The sequence below is a fragment of the Spodoptera frugiperda genome, chromosome 7 (assembly GCF_023101765.2).
Source record: "Spodoptera frugiperda isolate SF20-4 chromosome 7, AGI-APGP_CSIRO_Sfru_2.0, whole genome shotgun sequence".
Lineage (NCBI taxonomy): Eukaryota > Metazoa > Arthropoda > Insecta > Lepidoptera > Noctuidae > Spodoptera > Spodoptera frugiperda.
Genome location: NC_064218.1, coordinates 5,511,360 through 5,531,533, shown reverse-complemented (window position 1 = coordinate 5,531,533; position 20,174 = coordinate 5,511,360). Strand labels below are relative to the sequence as shown.

The 20,174-nt window shown below is 35.9% G+C and overlaps 4 protein-coding genes across 5 annotated transcripts; 2 read left to right on the top strand and 2 right to left on the bottom strand.

Moving 5' to 3' along the window:
- Positions 1–5,416: 5,416 nt before the first annotated feature.
- Positions 5,417–8,867, top strand: LOC118265692 (allergen Tha p 1). Of its 2 annotated transcripts, none has more exons than XM_035578763.2 (2): positions 5,417–5,574; positions 8,345–8,867. In XM_035578763.2, the coding sequence occupies exons 1-2, from the start codon at positions 5,495–5,497 to the stop codon at positions 8,733–8,735; spliced, it is 471 nt and encodes a 156-aa protein (XP_035434656.1). In that variant the 5' UTR covers positions 5,417–5,494; the 3' UTR covers positions 8,736–8,867. The 2 variants fall into 2 exon arrangements, with proteins under 2 accessions (XP_035434656.1, XP_035434657.1); XM_035578764.2 differs by lacking the exon at positions 5,417–5,574 and adding an exon at positions 7,829–7,979.
- Positions 8,853–10,761, bottom strand: LOC118266221 (ejaculatory bulb-specific protein 3). The gene is made up of 3 exons (XM_035579618.2): positions 10,607–10,761; positions 9,638–9,824; positions 8,853–9,179 (listed from the first exon to the last, which is right to left on the bottom strand). The coding sequence occupies exons 2-3, from the start codon at positions 9,816–9,818 to the stop codon at positions 8,992–8,994; spliced, it is 369 nt and encodes a 122-aa protein (XP_035435511.2). The 5' UTR covers positions 9,819–9,824; positions 10,607–10,761; the 3' UTR covers positions 8,853–8,991.
- Positions 10,762–10,967: 206 nt separating this feature from the next.
- LOC118265688 (EF-hand domain-containing family member B-like) lies at positions 10,968–12,757 on the top strand. The gene has a single exon (XM_035578756.2). It carries the CDS (start codon positions 11,066–11,068, stop codon positions 12,626–12,628), a length of 1,563 nt encoding a protein of 520 aa, XP_035434649.1. The 5' UTR covers positions 10,968–11,065; the 3' UTR covers positions 12,629–12,757.
- LOC118265700 (uncharacterized) lies at positions 12,664–19,092 on the bottom strand. The gene is made up of 5 exons (XM_035578777.2): positions 18,929–19,092; positions 17,835–18,027; positions 16,267–16,453; positions 15,173–15,411; positions 12,664–12,965 (listed from the first exon to the last, which is right to left on the bottom strand). The coding sequence occupies exons 2-5, from the start codon at positions 18,013–18,015 to the stop codon at positions 12,784–12,786; spliced, it is 789 nt and encodes a 262-aa protein (XP_035434670.2). The 5' UTR covers positions 18,016–18,027; positions 18,929–19,092; the 3' UTR covers positions 12,664–12,783.
- Positions 19,093–20,174: the final 1,082 nt, after the last annotated feature.

Here is a 20,174-nt window from a genome sequence, read left to right as displayed (position 1 = left end):
TGAAACCATGTTACGATATAATATGTACCACAGTCAACAGTCCTCTCATTAGGTAATTAACACGCAAACCTGAGCGGAATAAAATCATTGTTTGTTTATCGCTTACAAAACATGGTGTATGTACTGATTGCAGTATTTCTATGTTTTATAGAAATCTGTTGTTTTGGGAATAATGCCATGTATGTTCTTTTAACTGGAGGAAGGGACGAAATATGGTTAACGCACCCTTTGAAAAATAGTCATAATTAGGAATACTTTAAGGTATAGACTAGACATCTGTTGAGTTAAAAGTCTTAATGAAACCATCGGGTTCGCAATACTACCCACACAGTTCGAGTTTTAAGTACCAAGAAAGACAATTGCAACCTATACTGGTATCCTTTTAATAAAAATAGTTTAGTGTAGACTACATAGTTATGAATTACTAATTTCCTTGTCCATAATCACTTTCCTTGATAATTATAACGGTAGTTTACTCATTTGTAATCGTGATTAACAACCACTGAGGTAGACAGTTTGTCATCATAATAGAACGTTACGTCTGTCCAATACTCGGCAGTGTCGTGCAAACAATGGTAAACATACGCTGTACAGGTACAACACGCGACTGTAAAGAGCTGTTCACATTACACTGCAATGTCTTCCTCGAAGAGTAGGTATAACCTGGGTGTCTTCAAGGCACATATATATAAGCAACTTATTCACTTGGCATAAGTTGCTTATGAATAAGCAGGCATGCTCAAAAATACTTTTACTTAGACCATACAAACGCCAAAATATCTTTCCCCATGATGATCAACATCACCATCATAGTCATCAGCTACAAGCTACAAGACGTTCACTGCTGAACATGGGCCTCTTCCAATAACTTCCAGATATTCGCCAATTGTAAGCTACCTAAAGTGTAAAGCGTGGGAGAGCCATGCTTCGGCACGAATGGGCCGGCATGACCGGAGTGATACTACGGCTTCCCAGAAAACTGGGTGTCTTCAAGACGTGAAACAATGTTATGTCTCGTTGTGTGAATGAGGTTACCGGAAGCCCAAATACACCTCTTCCCAATCTTCCCAATGTTCGACTGCCCTTAAATTTCTAATCCCCAAAAGGCCGGCAACGCACTTGTAACGCCTCTGGTGTTTTGGATGTCCATGGGCAGCGGCAATTGCTTACCATCAGGTGATCCGTCTGCTCGTTTACCGGCTTATATCATAAAAAAACCGGCATCCAGTGGCTACCTGCAACCTTTAAACCATCACCACCCATCAATCACGCAAACGCTTAATACAATAAACCCTTAAATGACAAATCATTCAGTGCGGTTGGATTCTGACTTTGTAGTGAAGTCTTGCTACAATTTATTTCCTTTACGCCAGGTGTGCAGTAGCTCTAACAAAGCCAGCGCCTGTGCATCGATCATGAACGCTTGTGCAACCGTCATCTGCCATTGTTAAATGCTTCTAGGATCACTTAGTATTCAGTTCCTGGTTTGCACAACTTTTGCCAATGTGAAAATGATATGTTTAGGTTATGTGATAGAATTCACGATTTATTATGCAACAATGATATTTCGTTTAGGAATTCAAGTCAGAGGTAATGTGGAGTTATAAATTGTAATCCCAAAAATATAAATAGATTGAGTTAAAGAAAATCAGCCTCTTTCAAATAGAAACTAATACACACCTCTTTAATATGAAAGCTATACAGGACGATGTTACGAAGTTACTATTATAGAGAGAAAATTTTAGTTGATAAGCTGAAACATCTAGCTGTAGGTAATAAATAATAAACGAATATAATTACAGAATTAACAGCCCATAGAATGTTATGGAAAAAACTTAGCTATAACAAGTAGGTTTTAATTGATTGCAAGATTACTTAATTGCAATCAACATCAACGAGTTTTATTGATAACTCAAAGAGGAATACAATCACGCCATGGGCTATAGTGCTTCCTAAGTCATATTTTCATGTATAAAAAATAATTTAATCTTACGTAAGTATTGACTCAAAAAGACCCAGTTGCTGTACTGACACTTAAAGAACTTTCTTTAACATTTTCGGAACAATGCATCTTTCTCTGACATAGTACCTATATCGCAGTTCTACGAAATTATTTTTCTACTTCATAAAACAGGCATTCACTAAATAATATTGGTAAATGATGAGTCACTGACTACTGACTATATGCATGAACCTTCGTGTGTCGTGTTATTGTAAAGATTAGTCGTACATACGTAATCTAGGCTACCACGACATCGACCTTTGCAATAACATTACGTGTGAATCATCGAAGCAACGGTTATGAAAAGCGAGGTGTTCCCCAGGGCTTCATATTAGGCCCACTCTTATGTTCATATTTTTTGTTAAGATTTTTTTTTCACCTGAGCTCTTGTTGCACATTTCTAATTATTTAATTTCTTATCAACTCGAAAAATCGTAATGGACAGTCTTGATCTTAGTTAACGAGGTATTTTAATTTTATTCTAGTGTCTTGTGTGTCCTAAACAATTGGGCAGGCAGACAATCATTTAGCAATTGTTAACAATGTCTACGGCCTTAATTGTTAAATTTTATTTGCAAATATTTGTTCCCAGTATACAGCAAGTACTGGGAAAAATATCTTTTGCACAGTTCATGGTCGTGTGTGCGAATCTGTATGTTTAACCTGAATAACTAGGAATATTTATAAGTAGAGTCTGAAGACAAATTCTTAATTATGATATTTAAAAACTATTATAATTATGGTCCAATTTCGACCTTCAAACCTTCAAGAAAAGAGCGTATTACTTTTTACTAGGCAGGCAACGTATTTGTGACTCCTCTGGTGTTGCGGGTGTCCATAGGTGGTTGCGCGGATCGCTTACCATCACCCGTCTGTTCATTTACTCCCTATTCCATAAAAAATAAAATAAAAAACAGTTCTGGATATTGCAGTGGTCTATTCCGTGGATATTAAGTGATGAATTATATGTAATAGAGCGGCCTCACCCAATGTTGTATTGTATGTGCGCCTCTTGTGGAATGGGAGTCGATATACTATGGATATTAATAAACTAAATAAAAAAATACACTGACTGCCTCGTCGGTCGAGTGGTAGCATGAGTGACAATGGGTCTCGGGTTTGATTCCCGGCTCGGGCAAAGTATTACTGGGCTTTTGTCTCCAAATATCAAAAAATATAACAGATTCAAAAAGTTAAAAATTCAACTATAGCATGTAAGTAACCCTACAATGTAAGTATCCATTTGAATGCTAAGATTCTTCTAAATGTTAACTCAATACAAGTTAAATCTATAATTCACGAAGTCAATTTACATGTTTAACCAGCATAGTGAGTCGCCGCCCTTGTATCAAATATTATCCTGTTTTGTCTTAACCTGTCGTCACGTCATCGTCATCTTAAGTAATGGCACCGTTAGTTTAGTATGAGGTACAATTATTGATATTTGGATGGGGAACCGCGATTCCATCATATATAGTTTATTTTTGCGAATTATGGGAACAGCGTCACTTTTTACTTTATGGGACTTACTACAACGAACGTTTTTGTGCGTATGCATATTTGTTCGTATGAATGCGTGATATATTTTTAATATAAAACTATATGTCAACACGGAAGGATCCTACAGAAAAATAGATACGGTATTTTATTAATAGCGACTCAATACAAACAAATATTGAGTTTCATTCACACAACCAACATGCCCAGTAAAAGTTAAATAAAAAGTAAAATGTAAATCATCTCAAAGTGGAAACAATAATTATTCACCTTACTTCTGATCTTAACAACTACTGAGCAACATAATAATTATCTATAATATAAAAATAAGTCGAGTTTTCCTTCCTGATCCAGTAACTCCAGAACGCACAAACCGATTTCCAAGGTTTTGCATTTGTTGGAAAGGTTTCGGGCTCCGTGAGGTTTATACAAAGAAAATTCAGGAAAAAATTCTAGAGAAAGGGAGAAAAACGTATTCAAATCATTGGTGGCGAAACGGAGTTCGCCGGGTTTGTTAGTTGTCTATAATTATCCTTCAGACGAGCTTAGTAGAGCAACTGGTTTCCGCAAAGGAAAAATACTGCAGGAACTAGCGCAATTCTTTTAGTAAACATGCAAATGAGTGCAACAATAACAAATTAGATCTTTTAATTATTATAGTTGAGTCTATTTTTAAATGACTCACCACAACATGTTGATTTGTATATTGCAGTTATTCTTAGAAACATGAATTTAGGTATTACATGCATTGCACTGATGAGAATGATTACAGATTTCCAGATTCTTGTTGTTATTTAAATTTTTGTGAAAGTAATAGAAACTGTATATACTTTAATACATTTAGATAAAATCAGTAAAATAAGAAAGAAAACGCCATTGGCCTTTACTTATCACTGGAAAAATACAGCCTTCATAGAAATCATAAATCAATTTTAATAAGCTTTTAAAGTAAGCGTTTCATTTCAAACTGCTTTGAATGCCCTTAGTTACTCAACAGTTAATGTGATCCAAGAAGTGTTATCCGAATAGTGACTTGAGTGTGATGATATGTGAAATTATACTCTCTGTGAATGGACTCAGGGAACCGCTAGATGTAGGTGGCTTCTAACCGGCCTATTTTAAATTCACTGGGAGAGGTTCATGTTCAGCAGTGGACATCGTTACATATACTTAGGTATGATGACGATGATAGTGATGAAAAATAAAGGAATAAATACAAGTTTTATATAAATGACTTTATCCTACATTTTGACAATAGGAATTAAATTTTATGTTATACCTATTATGTAATATACCGTACCTCAACTTGATAGACGTAGGAGCTTACAAATCATTCGTCAATCATTTTTCTCTGGTTTGGCTTCGGGTTTCACCTTCATTTTCGGAGGCTGAGCTACACCTTCTTATTAGCCTGATAGATCTTTTTCAATTTTGATTAATTAATGATAGATTTGCACATTTAACATGAATTAAAGGCCTAAACAGTATAAATAACTAACCTTACCTACCTTTATTCAGGTTGGTCGTTTACTTCCATGTGTCTCAACCATTAAGCTGGGAAACCAATCGTCCCTGGACTTTTGTAGGTTAGTACGCAAGTCGATAGATGGTTGGAAAACATTTTTTAGTTTACAATTAGGCTGTGCATATAACCAATCAATCAATTAGGTCTATGTCCCTTGAGGGAAGTCTGGGCAAAAACTTCACCTCCGACTACAAACCTTACAGTTTCTGGATTCACGATCATGTGTTCATAGAGGTCAAGTCAGGATTATGTTCTTTCACAATGATCTCCATCATGTTTATATGAAAATAGAAAAAAAAAAACACAAAGGGAAATCAATAAACTATCGGAACAGTGATCTCTTTCATTGACCAATTGATATTATTCATCTAATTATAATTACCTCGTAATGCAACGCCATTGTTTATGATATCCCGGTGTCTATTATATGCATAGATGTCGTCACAATGCCTGATTAATTCAAGAGGTGAATGCAGTATATATTCCGTTATGGGCGAGATGAAGGCGTCACAGCCCAGCGAAGGGTCGAACGGAGCTCACGGGAAATACGGTGAGTCAACCCTTCTATTAGTTTCAACTTTCTTTTCGTAAAAGGCAATAATATTAACAACATTATTTATCATTTGAAACCTTTCTTCATCTTTAATTCACAATAAAAAAAACCATTTTCTTTATTTAAAATCTTGCATATTTGTGTGCGTAATTTTCTAGGGGGTGTAAATATACAGTCGTGTCTAAATGATAGTGTTATAAGGATTTCAAAATGCCAATTTATAAAATATGACCAGACTCTGAAATTCAAACGAAGTCTTTGAAATTGAAGTCGAAAGCCTAGGACCAGAAGTTTCTGATATAATTTAAACTTTCCCTTTCTTTCGCTGCTTCTGATGGTGGATGATGTGATGTGTTAATTTATTACTGTTCATAGTGACATTATAATGAATTAAATTAATCATCTACCCTATTGTGGCTGGTCTTTTGAATAAGGATTGCCTCTTATTGAGATTCTTCTTCTTAGTCGGACGCTCTTGATAGAGTGGTGGCGATAACAAGTGGCTTGATAACAAAACTTGAGATAGGTACGTATTATATCTTTATCTATATAATCGTTTCGGAAACGTTTAAATCCCTTTAAGATCTTTATCACCACTTCAATTGACTTGAACGCTAAGTTCCGATATCACAATTTCCGAAATATTAAAACTAATATATTAAAAGGGAGTGAGGATAATAGGATTACGTAAATGGATTTTTTCTGGTTGCGTTGTGACTCTATTTGCTTAACTGTTGTCTTCGTCATCAGCCAATCAAATCATAAGCCAATCACATCAATAGTAGTATAAGTGGCCGCTGCTGACCAAAGGCCTCTTCTCAAGAGAAGGTTTTGCTCAAACCTTAATCAACATGCTTGGTAAATACGTTTGTAAGCCATAAGCCATAAAAGGCACGCTACTGAGGTCAATCTTCCTATTGACTCCAGAATACTATTAAATAGATTGTAGCAGGCAAGATACCAATATTCACTCACTCACTCCGATATGAAATCAAAGAAACGATTAATAGAAAAATCTAGGAAGTCCGCAATATTTCCATTTATTTTCTTACCTAACAACCAGGAAAACAGAAGCAATTCTTAGATGCTGATTACAGTATCAATTATCTAGTTCTTGTTAACCAATACAGTTAAATAGGTTGACAACTACTAGTCAACGTTTCAAACGTTGCTTACCTATTTTCCTGAATTAATATTTTTATTTTGGAAATAAAAAAATAAAAAAATATAATTACCATACATTAACGTAACAATCCAGTCAATTCCCGAGTTAGACAAGGAATCATTTAATTATTTATTTAAATACATTTTTCGTGTCCTTGTTCACTGCTCAGGGATAAGTTATTAGGTATTAGAGTAGGTACTTTTATTAAGTATTGACAATAAGGTATACTTCTGCTATAAGAATCAGAACCTTAAAGAGCCATTAGACTACCATAGATAGGGTTCACTAGGACACCCGGCCAGATAAAGAACAATCCTCATCCATCCCTTCTCCTCCAAAACATACCTTGTCAAATTTAGTCATCAATAGAACATTTTCTTTCAATTATGTGTAAAAAGCTGTCACTTTCAAATTAACATAATTCTCATGTAACACTTGCATAATATATACATAGTATTACCGCTATGGTTTCGATCCTGCATAATTGTTGGCATTGCAATACTACAGTGTGCCATTAGTACTAGTCGCTGCATTATGCATTCATGAGTTTATGTTTACAGTCGCGGGCTTGAGTTTACACGACACTTACACGGTGCAATACTGTTTATTTACTGACTTTACTTGTTGTCAGTGTGAGTTTACTATTACAATCCATGTACTACCTATTAATGTTGACTCATTGGCCATTTTACATTATGTTTTTTTTTAATGGAGGGAAATCATCCAATGGCTTTTCTTGTCTTGGGCGAGGCGAGGGAGTTTCAGACTCTTACTCCTGCTTTTCGAGCCGGAACTCCGGTAAACCCGCTAGGTAGTCCGCAGCTCCGGATTTTACATCATGCTTAGACTCTAATTGTTGTTTATATTATAGGTGCAGATCTTTCAATAGTTTAAATGAAATAGTCCTTACATTTTCATGCATCTAAAATTAGGCTATCATGCATAATACGCTTAGGAGAAATAAGTGCCAAACAAAAATGAAAATGTCCTACTGTCTGGCCAAGTAGCATATCAAAATTTCTGTTAAAAGTTCCTTATACACACACAGACCGACATAGAAATCACAACAATCGTACGATTATCGTGGTAACAATGAGACAATAGGTAATCTTGCTAATTAATAACATAGGTAGGTACCTACGGCGGACAATTACCGACAGCTATCTCACTTCACCATTGTCACTACCTTTTGTAATACGTTTGTGGAAAAATTATCGATTCAAGAATCGATTATTAAGTAAGTTCAAGTAACAAGATACTATGAACGAAGATTCATGAAGTGTTTCAGTAAAATTGTTGGATAGCTTGATTCTGATAAAAAATGGGCTAAACGTGATGTTTTTGTAATAATAGGGATTACTATGTGACATTAGGGTGGCGACTACCAATTAGACTTAATTGAATTTAGGCTTAGATATAATTGTTTTGGATCTAAAAGTTTTATCAAATTAATTGTAGTGATATTTGTCAATCCGCATTGAGCAAGCGTCATAATTAATACTTAAACCGTCTCATTGCGAGAAGAATCGTTTGGTCAGCAGTGGCCACTTATAAGCTATTGATGTGATCTGTGTTGTGATATTTTATATTTTTCTATTCCAGATACAAAATGAAACTCATCATCGTACTCGCTTTATGTGTGGTGGGAGTCGCCTGGGCTAGGCCTGCCTCCACCTACACTGACAAGTGGGACAACATCAACGTAGACGAGATCTTAGAGTCCCAGCGTCTACTGAAAGGGTACGTGGACTGCTTGCTCGAGAGAGGACGTTGCACTCCTGATGGCAAAGCCCTCAAAGAAACCCTTCCTGACGCCTTAGAGCATGAGTGCAGCAAATGTACGGAAAAACAAAAGAAGAGTTCAGACAAGGTCATTAGGTTCTTGGTGAATAAACGCCCAGACTTATGGCAGGAGTTGTCAGGAAAGTACGACCCTGAGAATATCTACCAGGAGAGGTACAAGACTCAGCTCGAAGCTGCCAAGAAACATTAAGACGGGGATGATGAAAGGAAAGAGTTCATCGATCTGGTGAACAGGTGGTGGAGAATAAATTATGTTCAGGAACGCAGTTACCAAAGTTATATTCGATTGGAGTTTATTGAAAATAAATTATTTTTTTATTAAGTATTTGTATTTATTTCAATTTATATTATATTTAAACTTAAAATTATTAGAACATATCTTTCCAGTGACTATCTATTAAATCATCCATCCAGCGCCTGTACATTGTTTAATAACTATCTTACGTTTATTCTTGTTCGGCTAAGAATTTGTCGAAGGAGTCTTTATATTTTTTGTCCTTATCATATTTGTCACTGAGTTGTTCCCAAGCCTCAGGGTGTTTAGCTATCACAGCCTTGATCACTGTCCTAATTAATTGCTTCTGCTTAGGACTGCATTTACCACACGTAGTTTCTAGAGCCTCTGGTATTATTTCTGCAAACATAAGTACAGAGAATTTAAGCGCCTGTTTCAACACTTTCTTATAAGTGCCTGATAAACTTATGTGACAGATAGCGCCTACAAATTACATTCTTAATTCAAAATTATCTGATACATAGCGGCTATCTAAACATTGTGAAACAAGTCCTAAGTCATAAATATTATATGTCATGCATTATGCCTAGTTACAAGATCTCAAGTTCTACTTGTAGGTAGGTGGAAAACTCATGTATTGGGCGACTTAAAAATGTAGATATAAATTTCATACTGCAGTTACGATGAAATACTTTACCTCAGTCATATAATTAACACTTTTGATAAAGTAGCTAACTTTATAATTAGGTCATTAACATCGTGACAGACACATAGGTAAGTATCTAATATATTTACAATGTGAAAATAGTAATAGGAAAATAAAATTAAATGACAAAGTTGCAAAAATCCAAACTTACTTTTAAAATCTTTGGCATCAGGCGTACAAGGTCCTTGATCTAGAAAACATTTGGTGTAGCTCAGTAGTATTCTATCATTTTCCAACAGGGGCTGGACATCGAAATTGTCATACTTGGAGTTGTAGAAGTCAGCTGCGACCACCGCCATCAACGTCATAATTAACACACAGTCAGCCTTCATGATGAACTGAAATAAAAAAAATATTGTTTTGTCTGATCATTCCAGTGTTTGATATATAGCAATTCATATTAATAAATATGTCGTACTTACTACTAATATGTCAGAGTGAGTAAAAATTATGTACCTTCAGAAGAATGGGTAGTGTGTGGTCGTGGACCCTATATTAATTTATTTTATTTAGAGAGGAGAAAGTCATCCAATGACATCTCCCACCTTGGGCGAGGCAAGAGGGTGTATCAGACTCTTACTGACTAAAAACCACCCCGTTCCTACTCCTGCTTTTCGAGCCAGAGCCCCGGTAACCCGCTAGGCAGTCCGCGGCGATCATGGACACACTGGTAACATTTTTACCAGACTTAAAATAATATTCAGTACTATACCACATAATAATTTTTCTCTATTAACTTAATAAAAATATAATAATGAGTGTTGATATAACACTCATTATTTCATAAAGTAAGGTACCTACATGGGCAATAATATACAAAGTAACGCCGCGTCCAGTTTCACGGTTGTTTATATAACACAAAACCTGTAATATTACTCTCTAATTCACTTTCAAAATAATTATGGAAAATTGCGGGATATCCGCCACGATCTCAGTAAAGCGATAAAGGAACCTGTGTTTAGTTGTGGACCGTTTATTTCCACCTATTTAACCTACTATTTAAGAACTGATTATTACTAACAATTATAAAGAAAGCTGAATAGATTATGAACACCAAAAAATTTGAGAAATGAAATTATTGTTATAGGTTGTGATAGTTTTAAACACAAATAATATCTACCTGTGAATTATGTCCAGCCAGGTGAGAAAAACGACTGCAGAGGAAGTGAAATACCTAGTTGTATATAAAGCCTTGTTTGTCATCGTCCATAAGTGCGCACAGAGCAAACAGAAGTGATTATTACGATCTACAAGACGTGAGTACATTGGTAATAGGTGCATTATCAGATACAACGTCAGTGATACGCATATGATTCACGCTCACCGGACGACCCTTGGTTTTAATGAAGGCAGAAACATCAACTTATTCCTCTTATTACTTCCTGCATGTCCCATTTACATTTTAGTAAGGTTTTCCTTAATTATCCCAAAGAGTGTGTCTATGAATTAACAAACTATTTCAATCAATTTAAGAAACAAATAAAACGACGTCAAGATGACATTAACAGCTTACAACATATTTTTGTGAACATTCATATTTTATTTATAAAGTTATATTTTAGTTAAACGTATATTTATAATGCCTAAAGAATGTCCTAAACCTATTACTACAGGGGGTAAAGGAAATCTTGGGTTTATTAAGGAACGGGATCCAAAAGTATTCGCCGCTGGTGTCCCAACGCGTCAGGCAGATGAGAGTGTGAAAGACGCTTTGCAACAATATCTACTCAAAGATGAAGTCGACGCTCTACTGAGTGACGCAATCATACCGCCACCTGAACCGCGTCCACTCCCACCCCTACGTCATCCAATACCTTTAGATAAGCGACATGGGGGCCTCTGTGGGCAAGCTCATGCTCTTGTTAATCCACCCGCTAAAACAAAATTTCAAAGCCTTGTAGATGATTTAAAAGAAACTTCTTATTCATCGTACTGGAACAAACCACTTGGAAAAGTAAAAGATCCAGTTCCAATGTTTCCGGAGGGATATGATATAGAAGGAACAACATATGGCAAAAAATTGGATACTTCTCAGCCCCTTTATGAGTTTTTATTCCCTAAAGAACCAATACCTGATAAAACACCTCCCTCAAAACAGGCTGGCGCACAGACGGATCGCAAATATTGTGCACCCCCTTTTAACAAAAAATTAACATACGGCCACCGTTCCTGTATAGATCCACGTGGTATATATGCTCGGTGTTGTCTTACTAATGACGCAATTATGAATGGGACAGCACATAGGGCTATACTTAACTCAATCGAAGCGAATTACTTGGATACTCATACTGCAGGAATGGGGCAGGTACTAGCTCCGAACAAAAACATTACTGCAGTTCCCAAAGATCACGCTTTTGGCAAAGTGTCTCCTTCCGATAATTTACCAGAATGTCTTACTTTCTGCGAGATAAACAAAGGATTAGATTTTTTTAGATCTTGCTTTAAGCATCTGAATACCGTACGTAAGGGCTTGTCTAAAAGAATACTGCCAAGTTTCTATCGCAACTTTTATTTTGAAATTAAATATTATGATAAAGAAAAAATGGGGTGGGTACCGAAAGAAATAGTTTACAAATTATGTGGGTCCCATCTAATACGATTTGATCAGCAATTGATTGAGCCTCTTTTATCAACATGGCAAGCATTTGACGGTTCTAAAATTAAGTATGAAACATTTGTTCAAGTTTTGGATTATAGAGAACCTCTTCCTGATGTTCCTAAAATACCTGATGTACAAGAAGACTGCCTTGATTTTCGAACTACTTATTCTGAAATGGTAAAACCAGGCCAACCGATTGATACTAGGCGAATGGCTGGTGTACCCTCGGGTCGGTACTTTGATTTGAATTACCCGATAAAACCTGATAGGATGAGTAAAGCAGATATAATTTGCCTTCCTCAAGAGTCAGATGCTAAAGCATGTTTGTGTCCAAGTGTGTTGACGCAATTCTTTGTCTCGCATCGTGATATGTACCAAAAAAGAGAACCAGATCTCGTTAGAAGAGTTTTTGAGGCAACTGGAGAAAAGTTTTCAGATGAAAGTTTCAATAAGATTTGGGAAGAAGCTAAAAAACATCATTCAGAAGGCTGGGTCTGTTTCGAGACATTTCGACAGGCGTTGGGAAACTACGAGTATACATGAGATTAAGTGAAGAGAAATCAAAAGATGGTCATCAATATTTTTAACATGATGCTTTATTTTCCAAATATTTGTATTAATTTAGACAATAATTATTTGTAATTTCAATTTTAAAATTGATAGAAATGTTAATGGTGTGTTTATTTTGATATACAGTTTTATTCTTGGAGGAAGTCCTTCCACGCTTGTTGGTATTTGCCTTCAGGGTCGTACATCTCTACCAGTTGCTTCCAGATGTCGGGGTGGTTTTTCTTAACTTCTTGAGCCAAAGTCTTACCCATTTGCTTTTGTTTGTCTGTACATTTTGCACACCGGGTTTCCAGGGCTTCCGGCAATTTATCTTAAAAAGAGAAAAATAAATTAATGGTTACTATTGCATATAATTTTTTTTTCAATGTTCTAATAAAATCAATCAATACAGTATTTGATTATTTGATACCTATAATTATGTAACGAATATGACATTACGCTGCATTAGCACACTCATATGATAATCACAGAATAGTAGACCCATTCGTTTTTAGATTCAAATAACTGCTCTGCTTTAGTAAAGTATTCTATACAGCCTCATCTTTTTAATTTAATAAGACCTTAGACTCGAAAGTGTCAGAAATGAAGATATCAATGAAAAAGAAAAGGTTAGTTCACGTCATCTTCACGTCTTTGTTACAAGTTGTCAATAAATGTTTAAAGATTATTTGAATCATATGTAGGAATTATTTATTAGCAATAACATTATGTTAAGAAGTGTTCCATGTATCCATGGGGGCAAGGGAAATGCGGGATTATTCTATGAGAGGAGTCCAAATATAGCTGCTGCTGGTAAACCCACTGCACAACGCAATGAATCCGTTGCCAAACATTTTCAATGTTACTTATTGAAAGACGAAGTTGATGCCCTCATTGGTGATGCAATTATTCCCATAAAAGATATCAAACCAAGACCTTCAAAGGATAAAGATATGCGTCATGCAGGTTTTTATTCTCCCGGTAGTGAACTTATCAATCCACCTAGCACTACTAAATACCAAGACCTTGTAGAAGACTTAAAATGTACAGTATATAGATCTTATTGGAAGAAACCTGTTGGAGCAGTTGCTGATCAAGTTCCTATGTTGCCCAAAGGATGCAATGTTCTAACTACCACTATGGGGAAGAAAACTAAGGTAAACGAACGTTTATACGATGTTGTATTGCCAAAAGTTCCCTTACCTGACCTACCAGCGTGTAAACAACCAAGTTATCGAACGAATCGTAATTACTGCTCACCGCCTTATGATCCTAACTTTCTTTTTGGTTTAAAAACCAATATTGACAAAGGGGGTAAACATGTAAAATGTTGTTTGACCGACGACAGAGTCGTACAAGGAAACTCGTCCTATAATCATATAAGTTCCAAACTAGCAGACTTTAAGCAAATGAAAGAGGCACATCTAGGTTCGCCGAGTGCGCCATATAGGAACATTGATAACGTACCGCCTGATTTTACGTTTGGAAAATTAAAGCCACCTAGTAACATTACAGAAGTCTTAACAACTTGCCCTTCGAATCCCAGAAGACTATTTTATTTAAAATGTCTGAAGCACTTAAATAATGTACGAAGATGTTTATCTAAACGTTTCGATGCGCAATACCTTCACAATTTCTATTTACATTTAAAATATCTTGATGGAACTAAATCAGGTTGGCTTCCAAAAGAAACTGTTTATGATTTTTGTACGAGTAAACATATTAAAATCGATCCGTCTCTGATGGAGACTCTTTTAGAGTCATGGAACGCATTTAATGGCACTCAAATACACTATAAAACTTTTGTTCGAGCAATTGATCATACAAAACCACTACCGCCATTGCCCAACATACCAGATACTTCTAAAGAATGCTTGTACTATTCTACTACGTATGAGGAGATGGTGAAACCTGGACAAGAGTTACCCAGCAAGAACACTCGAGCTGGCTTACCATCAGGAAGGTATTTCGATAAAAGCTTTCCCGTCATTCCAACTCGTTATTGTAAGGCCGACACCGTATACCTTAGTGAAGAAACTGACGCACGAGCATGTTTGTGTCCGAATGTTTTATCTCTTCTTGGCGTCAGTCATCGAGATATGTTCGCCAAACGTTCCGCAGAAGTAGTTAGAAAGGTCTTTGAAGCTGCTGGAGATTCTTTTACGGATCAAAGTTTCAATGAGCTTTGGGAAGAAGCAAAGAAATTACATTCTGAAGGATGGGTCTCTTTTGCTACATTTAAAAAAGTGTTAGATAAGAACCACGTGGACGTAATTTATGTAAACAAATGAAAATTTTAACTTTTTTTATGGAGTAGGGAGCAAACGAGTAGACTAATCACCTGATGGTAAGCGATCAGCGCCGCCTACGGACACCCGTAACACCAGACAAGCCTACTTTAATTTAATTAGTTAGCATTTCTGGGCTTGTGTTATAAGTTGTACTCGTAATTTGTGGACTTTGTTGATGATGAATGTACCTTAGTTTTAGAATAAAAGTTAAGTTTTTTCTTGAAATATTTGTATTAATTAAACTTACCTTTAACTTGCTTTACTTCTGGAGTGCAAGGTCCCTTGTTGAGCAGGCACTTGGCATAGGAGTTGAGAAGCCTCTCATTGCCCAGAACCTCAGAGATGTCGAAGTTGTCGTTGGCATTCTCGTACATATCCTGAGCGAGAACTCCAAGAGCGAAGCAGAGTGTGAGTAGTGCTACCTTCATGATTACTGGCCTCTTTACACTGATAGGTGAATCTCGGACACTGTCTAGCAGCTGAGTGCTTTAATCGACGACCTGTCCTATATTTATACTAACTTATAAAATACCTTATTTCTTAGAACAGACCACAGTATGGCAAATATGTCGGTAGTAATTATGCATGGGCATATTACCACGATAATTATCGGTTCAATGAAGATTGTTTTGCTGCATATTCAATGACGAAACTAGCCTGCATTTAATAGCAACCTTCTGTGATGCTTAATGTGATAAACAGAGTAATCTGATTGAAACCACAAAATGTTTTAAAATATCTTTAATATCTTAATCTAAGCCTTAAACTAATTGAAATCAATTTGAATAAATTATAAATGCTTCGCTTAATAATTTAACGGGATTTGAAATAATAAAACCCATTTAAAGAATCAAATATAGCAGTCGTAGAGAGCGGAGTATGATTTTAAACCGCTTCAAGATTTCTAATATTAATTAACAATACTGTCAATCATTTAATACATATTTTTTTACAACGTAACGGTACACATCAAACTCGTTGCTGAACAGATTGAGTTTGATATCTTACTCCTTAGAGCTTAAGATAAGTAACGTTACTTTTATAGATATTGGACTGGATATCGTGATGTGGGATTTGATTTATGTGATGGAGATTGTGACAAGCGATATGAATCCATAGCGTGTTTGGACCGTGGTTTTCTCTTAACTCTCCAAAACCCACAGAAGATATTTTACTAGGATGTAATAGTCCCCCAGTTACTAGGGTCTAAGTAACTGGGGGATGTTGAATGGATGATGATGATCATGATAATGACGATGATGATAAATGAATGATTAATGGGTACTGTCTTATCACGCGCCGAAAACTCCATCACATAAGCCTAAGTTTTGATTTTGGTCTTAAGCACCGGTGACAAGGAAGGCGTATAGAGCATCTCTGTTGGAGCGGTCAGGGTTGTACTTGTCCAGAAGTTCTAAGAAACGGGGTTCGCTCTTGGACCTGATGCCCAGTAGAAGCTTGCGCACGATCGTCTTCTGTTTAGGGTTGCAGCGTCCGCATGCGGTGGCTAGCGTCTCTGGTAGGACACCTAGAATAAAAATGTTAAGTTTTTTTTAATGTCACATTCTTTGTTATGTGAGTCTAATGTGTGAGGCAAAACAAATACTGATATTTTGTTTGCTGTAAAGTTACCTCTATAAGAGATGCAAGACTTTTTTGTAGCTTTTGCTATCAAGAAATCTTTACTATTCTATTTATTGGTGACTTTAATAATTAATTGTTTGAAAGCTAATGAAGCTCAATAAACAATAACAGTGAATGCACGGTTAGTGTGGTGGCGGGGCAAACAGCTACCACGTTACGTGTAGCGTACTTTTTGTGTGATCTACAAATTGTTGTTTTGGGTCTGGGTGCCATGTGTATATGAAATTTTATGTTTGTTATCATGATACAGGGGAAAATCCTAGTGTGGAGCAACGTATAAAACAATGTTTGTATAGTCAAAATCTCATTACGTTTTTATATTGGTACACCCTCAAAGCAATTCTAAATGCCTAGCTGTAAATATAAGAACAAGAAGTAATTAATTCGATTTAAGAAAACATTTACTCATAGAATTAGATTTATTTATATTTTTTGTAGTAAATGAAATGTAAACATATACTTTGAGTTAGATAATGAAGCAAGACAATAATGTTTTATTTAACATACATATCACATTATTGTGGTTTCTTCCGTGAGCAGAATTTGTTACAATAGTAAAGTTTTCCAGAGACACATAAAGATAATATCATAGGAGCGAAGAGAGATTTAGCATAGAAATGGCTTGAAATAAGAAAATGTATACGCTTTGTGAATTGTTTAGGGGGGGCATTATAGTAGGGACAAAGTAATCCCGCAGATACTTTTTAACAACACAAGTCACATCACATCATCAGCCTATAGGTGACTACTGCTGGCTACAGGCCTCTTCTCACACGGAGAAGGCTTGAGCATTAATCACCACGCTTGCTCAATGCGAGTTGGTGATTACTAACTTATATTTAGAAATTATAAGCCCAGTGTTTCCTCACGATATTTCCTTCACTTTGTGTCAACAAGTAATAGGTATTTTTCTAAAGTATTTTTTAAAGTCCCTATAAATTCTATGTATTTCAATGTAAGTACATTCTCGTCAATGGAAATTAACTGACATGTAAAAGGAATAATAGATAGACGCTTAATTTGATGACTCTCATGATGATTAAGAACTATAAGATACTGCTACGGTAATTACCTACCTATAATAATTACAACTATGTTAGAATCAAAATATCATCATGTCTGTAACTATCCCCAGATATGGGCAGAAAGAAATATAATTAAACTATACCCATTTCTCGCTAAAATCTTGTTAATAAATTCAATACACAATGACTCATGTCGTCGTCTTATCATCGAAAACAGTATTATAAATAAATTCAACTTACGTTTGAAGTTCTTGCCATCTCTCGTGCAGGGCCCTTTGTCCATCACGCACTTGTAGTAAGCTAACAGGATCCTGTCATTTTGCACGATGGCATCAGGGTTGAAGTTCTCGTAGCGATTGGCTTGGGAGTAGCATGACACCACCACCGTCAGCACACACAGACATAGCAACCAGTTCCTCATGTTTATGGTTACCTGGTGAAGAGAATATTATGTTCAAATTATGTGGATGAAGTAGGACATAAAAATATTGGTCGGTTTCCATCAGCAAGATTCGGTATCTGGTCTGATAAAATGTTTCATCTATGATGATCAGTGATCACAGATCACACACCAGAAGTCATTGACATAGATAGATGGATATTACAACGTCATCATGATATCCATAATATATATTTTGTATAGTCATGATGATAGTCTTTTATCTAATTTATTTCTGAGTGGTAGAATATGGTACAAATATCTCTGTAGTTATTGCTCAAGTAAGTACCTAAACAAATGTATTTACACAATATTCTGATCATTGTTGGGTGTTTTTATTCACCAAGTGGCAACTACGTGATACGCTTAAAGTAAATTACGAATCGAGATCGAAGAAAGTTAAAAGAACAATAGCTCCGTACAATGTCAAGGCTACACTACTTGTGGTCTTCATTCTACTTTCTCGCACATGTACCGGTAAAAATAGAAGGATTCACGCGAATTACTTAGTATGCAAGACGTTTTATTTCTCAGAAACTTCTGATTGACGACACACGTTCCATAAAACGAAATGATGAAGTTAATAAAGGATTTAATATGCTATAATCGACCGCTTACAAAGATTTAACTGTTAACGATTCCAATATAGTCATTGGTAATGATGATACCGCATTTAAAAGTTAATAGCTCTATTAGATTTAACAAGAAACTGCTACTAAACGTGACAAAAACAATATCAATAAACAAAGCGGTGCAAGAAAACAACGTACACAATATCCCGGAATCTAAAGCAAGGAAAACATGCAGTAGAAGTAACACGTTTCTACGAACAAACTAATACATCCGCTCACTTTCACAGCACTTTCTAAGAAGCTTTTTATAGAAAAATACTTACCGAAAGAAAGTTGTGCAAGTGCTCCTCTTGCGGCGTCTACTGTCGCAATGCCGGGTTTAGATGGTTGTGGACCCATGGCTTGTGATCCCCACGGCCTGCCCGGCGGGGTGCGAACTGTTCTCAAACCTGTCGGCTTGGGGTCGATGTAACGGGCCGCATACTAAGCGACGAAGAAAGCAGTGCGCCCGCCACCGGTAATGATATTCATTGCATGGCTTTGATCTCGTTATTACCTTGTAGCATTGTATTGTTTGTTTTACACTTTTCTCTCTCTTTTGAACACTTTTTACATTGAGGTTTATGGGTTAGTAACATGTTTGCAACATTTGTTTTCTAGGATTCGTTGTTTTTATCAATAAGACATTTTTTATCATAATAGTCGACAGATATTGAACATAATATATTATATATTTTATAATTTCTTGTAGTGGTGTATAATAAGCGTATAATAAAATTAATCATTGTATTTCTATGTTGAGAATAAGGAGCAAAAACTAAGTTCTTGCTATGCTTAGTTACTATGCATAGTTACTTAGTTATTGTTGTAACTACTAGTTATGACAATATTATTAATTCATTACGCAGCCTTAAGATTCGATCAGAGGCATAATTTATAAGACTTCTGACGTACATTGTCGATGTGTATGTAGCTATTATTGTAGACCGTAAATTACAATAGACTTGACACAATTTACTACGCGAAGCTGACTTTATGTCCTATCCTTTGCTCTTTAAAGGAGATTACATGGAATTTACATTTCCTACATGCTATTTAAAGTCTTACCTAATCTAAAGGTAAAACGTTATAGGCTTCGCAGTACAACTTGGCAGGCTAACTGTAAAACCGTTATCCTTTGTTTCTAAACCCGTTATTATAACTGTGTGTTAAGAGATTAAGAAAAAATAAAGTCCTTCGAAGTGTTTGGTGATAAAAGCATCGATTCTGAGAGAACTGGTTTGGGATGCAATGTCAATAACATCTTTTGAACCCCGGTTTTGTGACATAATCGTAAACATCGCGGCAGGAGGGCTGTGTAATCTGTATACGTATGTATCCTCGCCATGTGTCCTTATGTGTGTGGACGTTTATGTTCAAAGATCGGGAATTCTTTAGTCCTTAAGCCTCTCACACGTGGTTAATAGGAATAATGTGTATGCTTAATAACAACACATCAAATAAATGATTTTGTTTAAAGTCTATAGATAGTAAAATTATAAACAATGCGAAAATGCGTTAAATATCGTT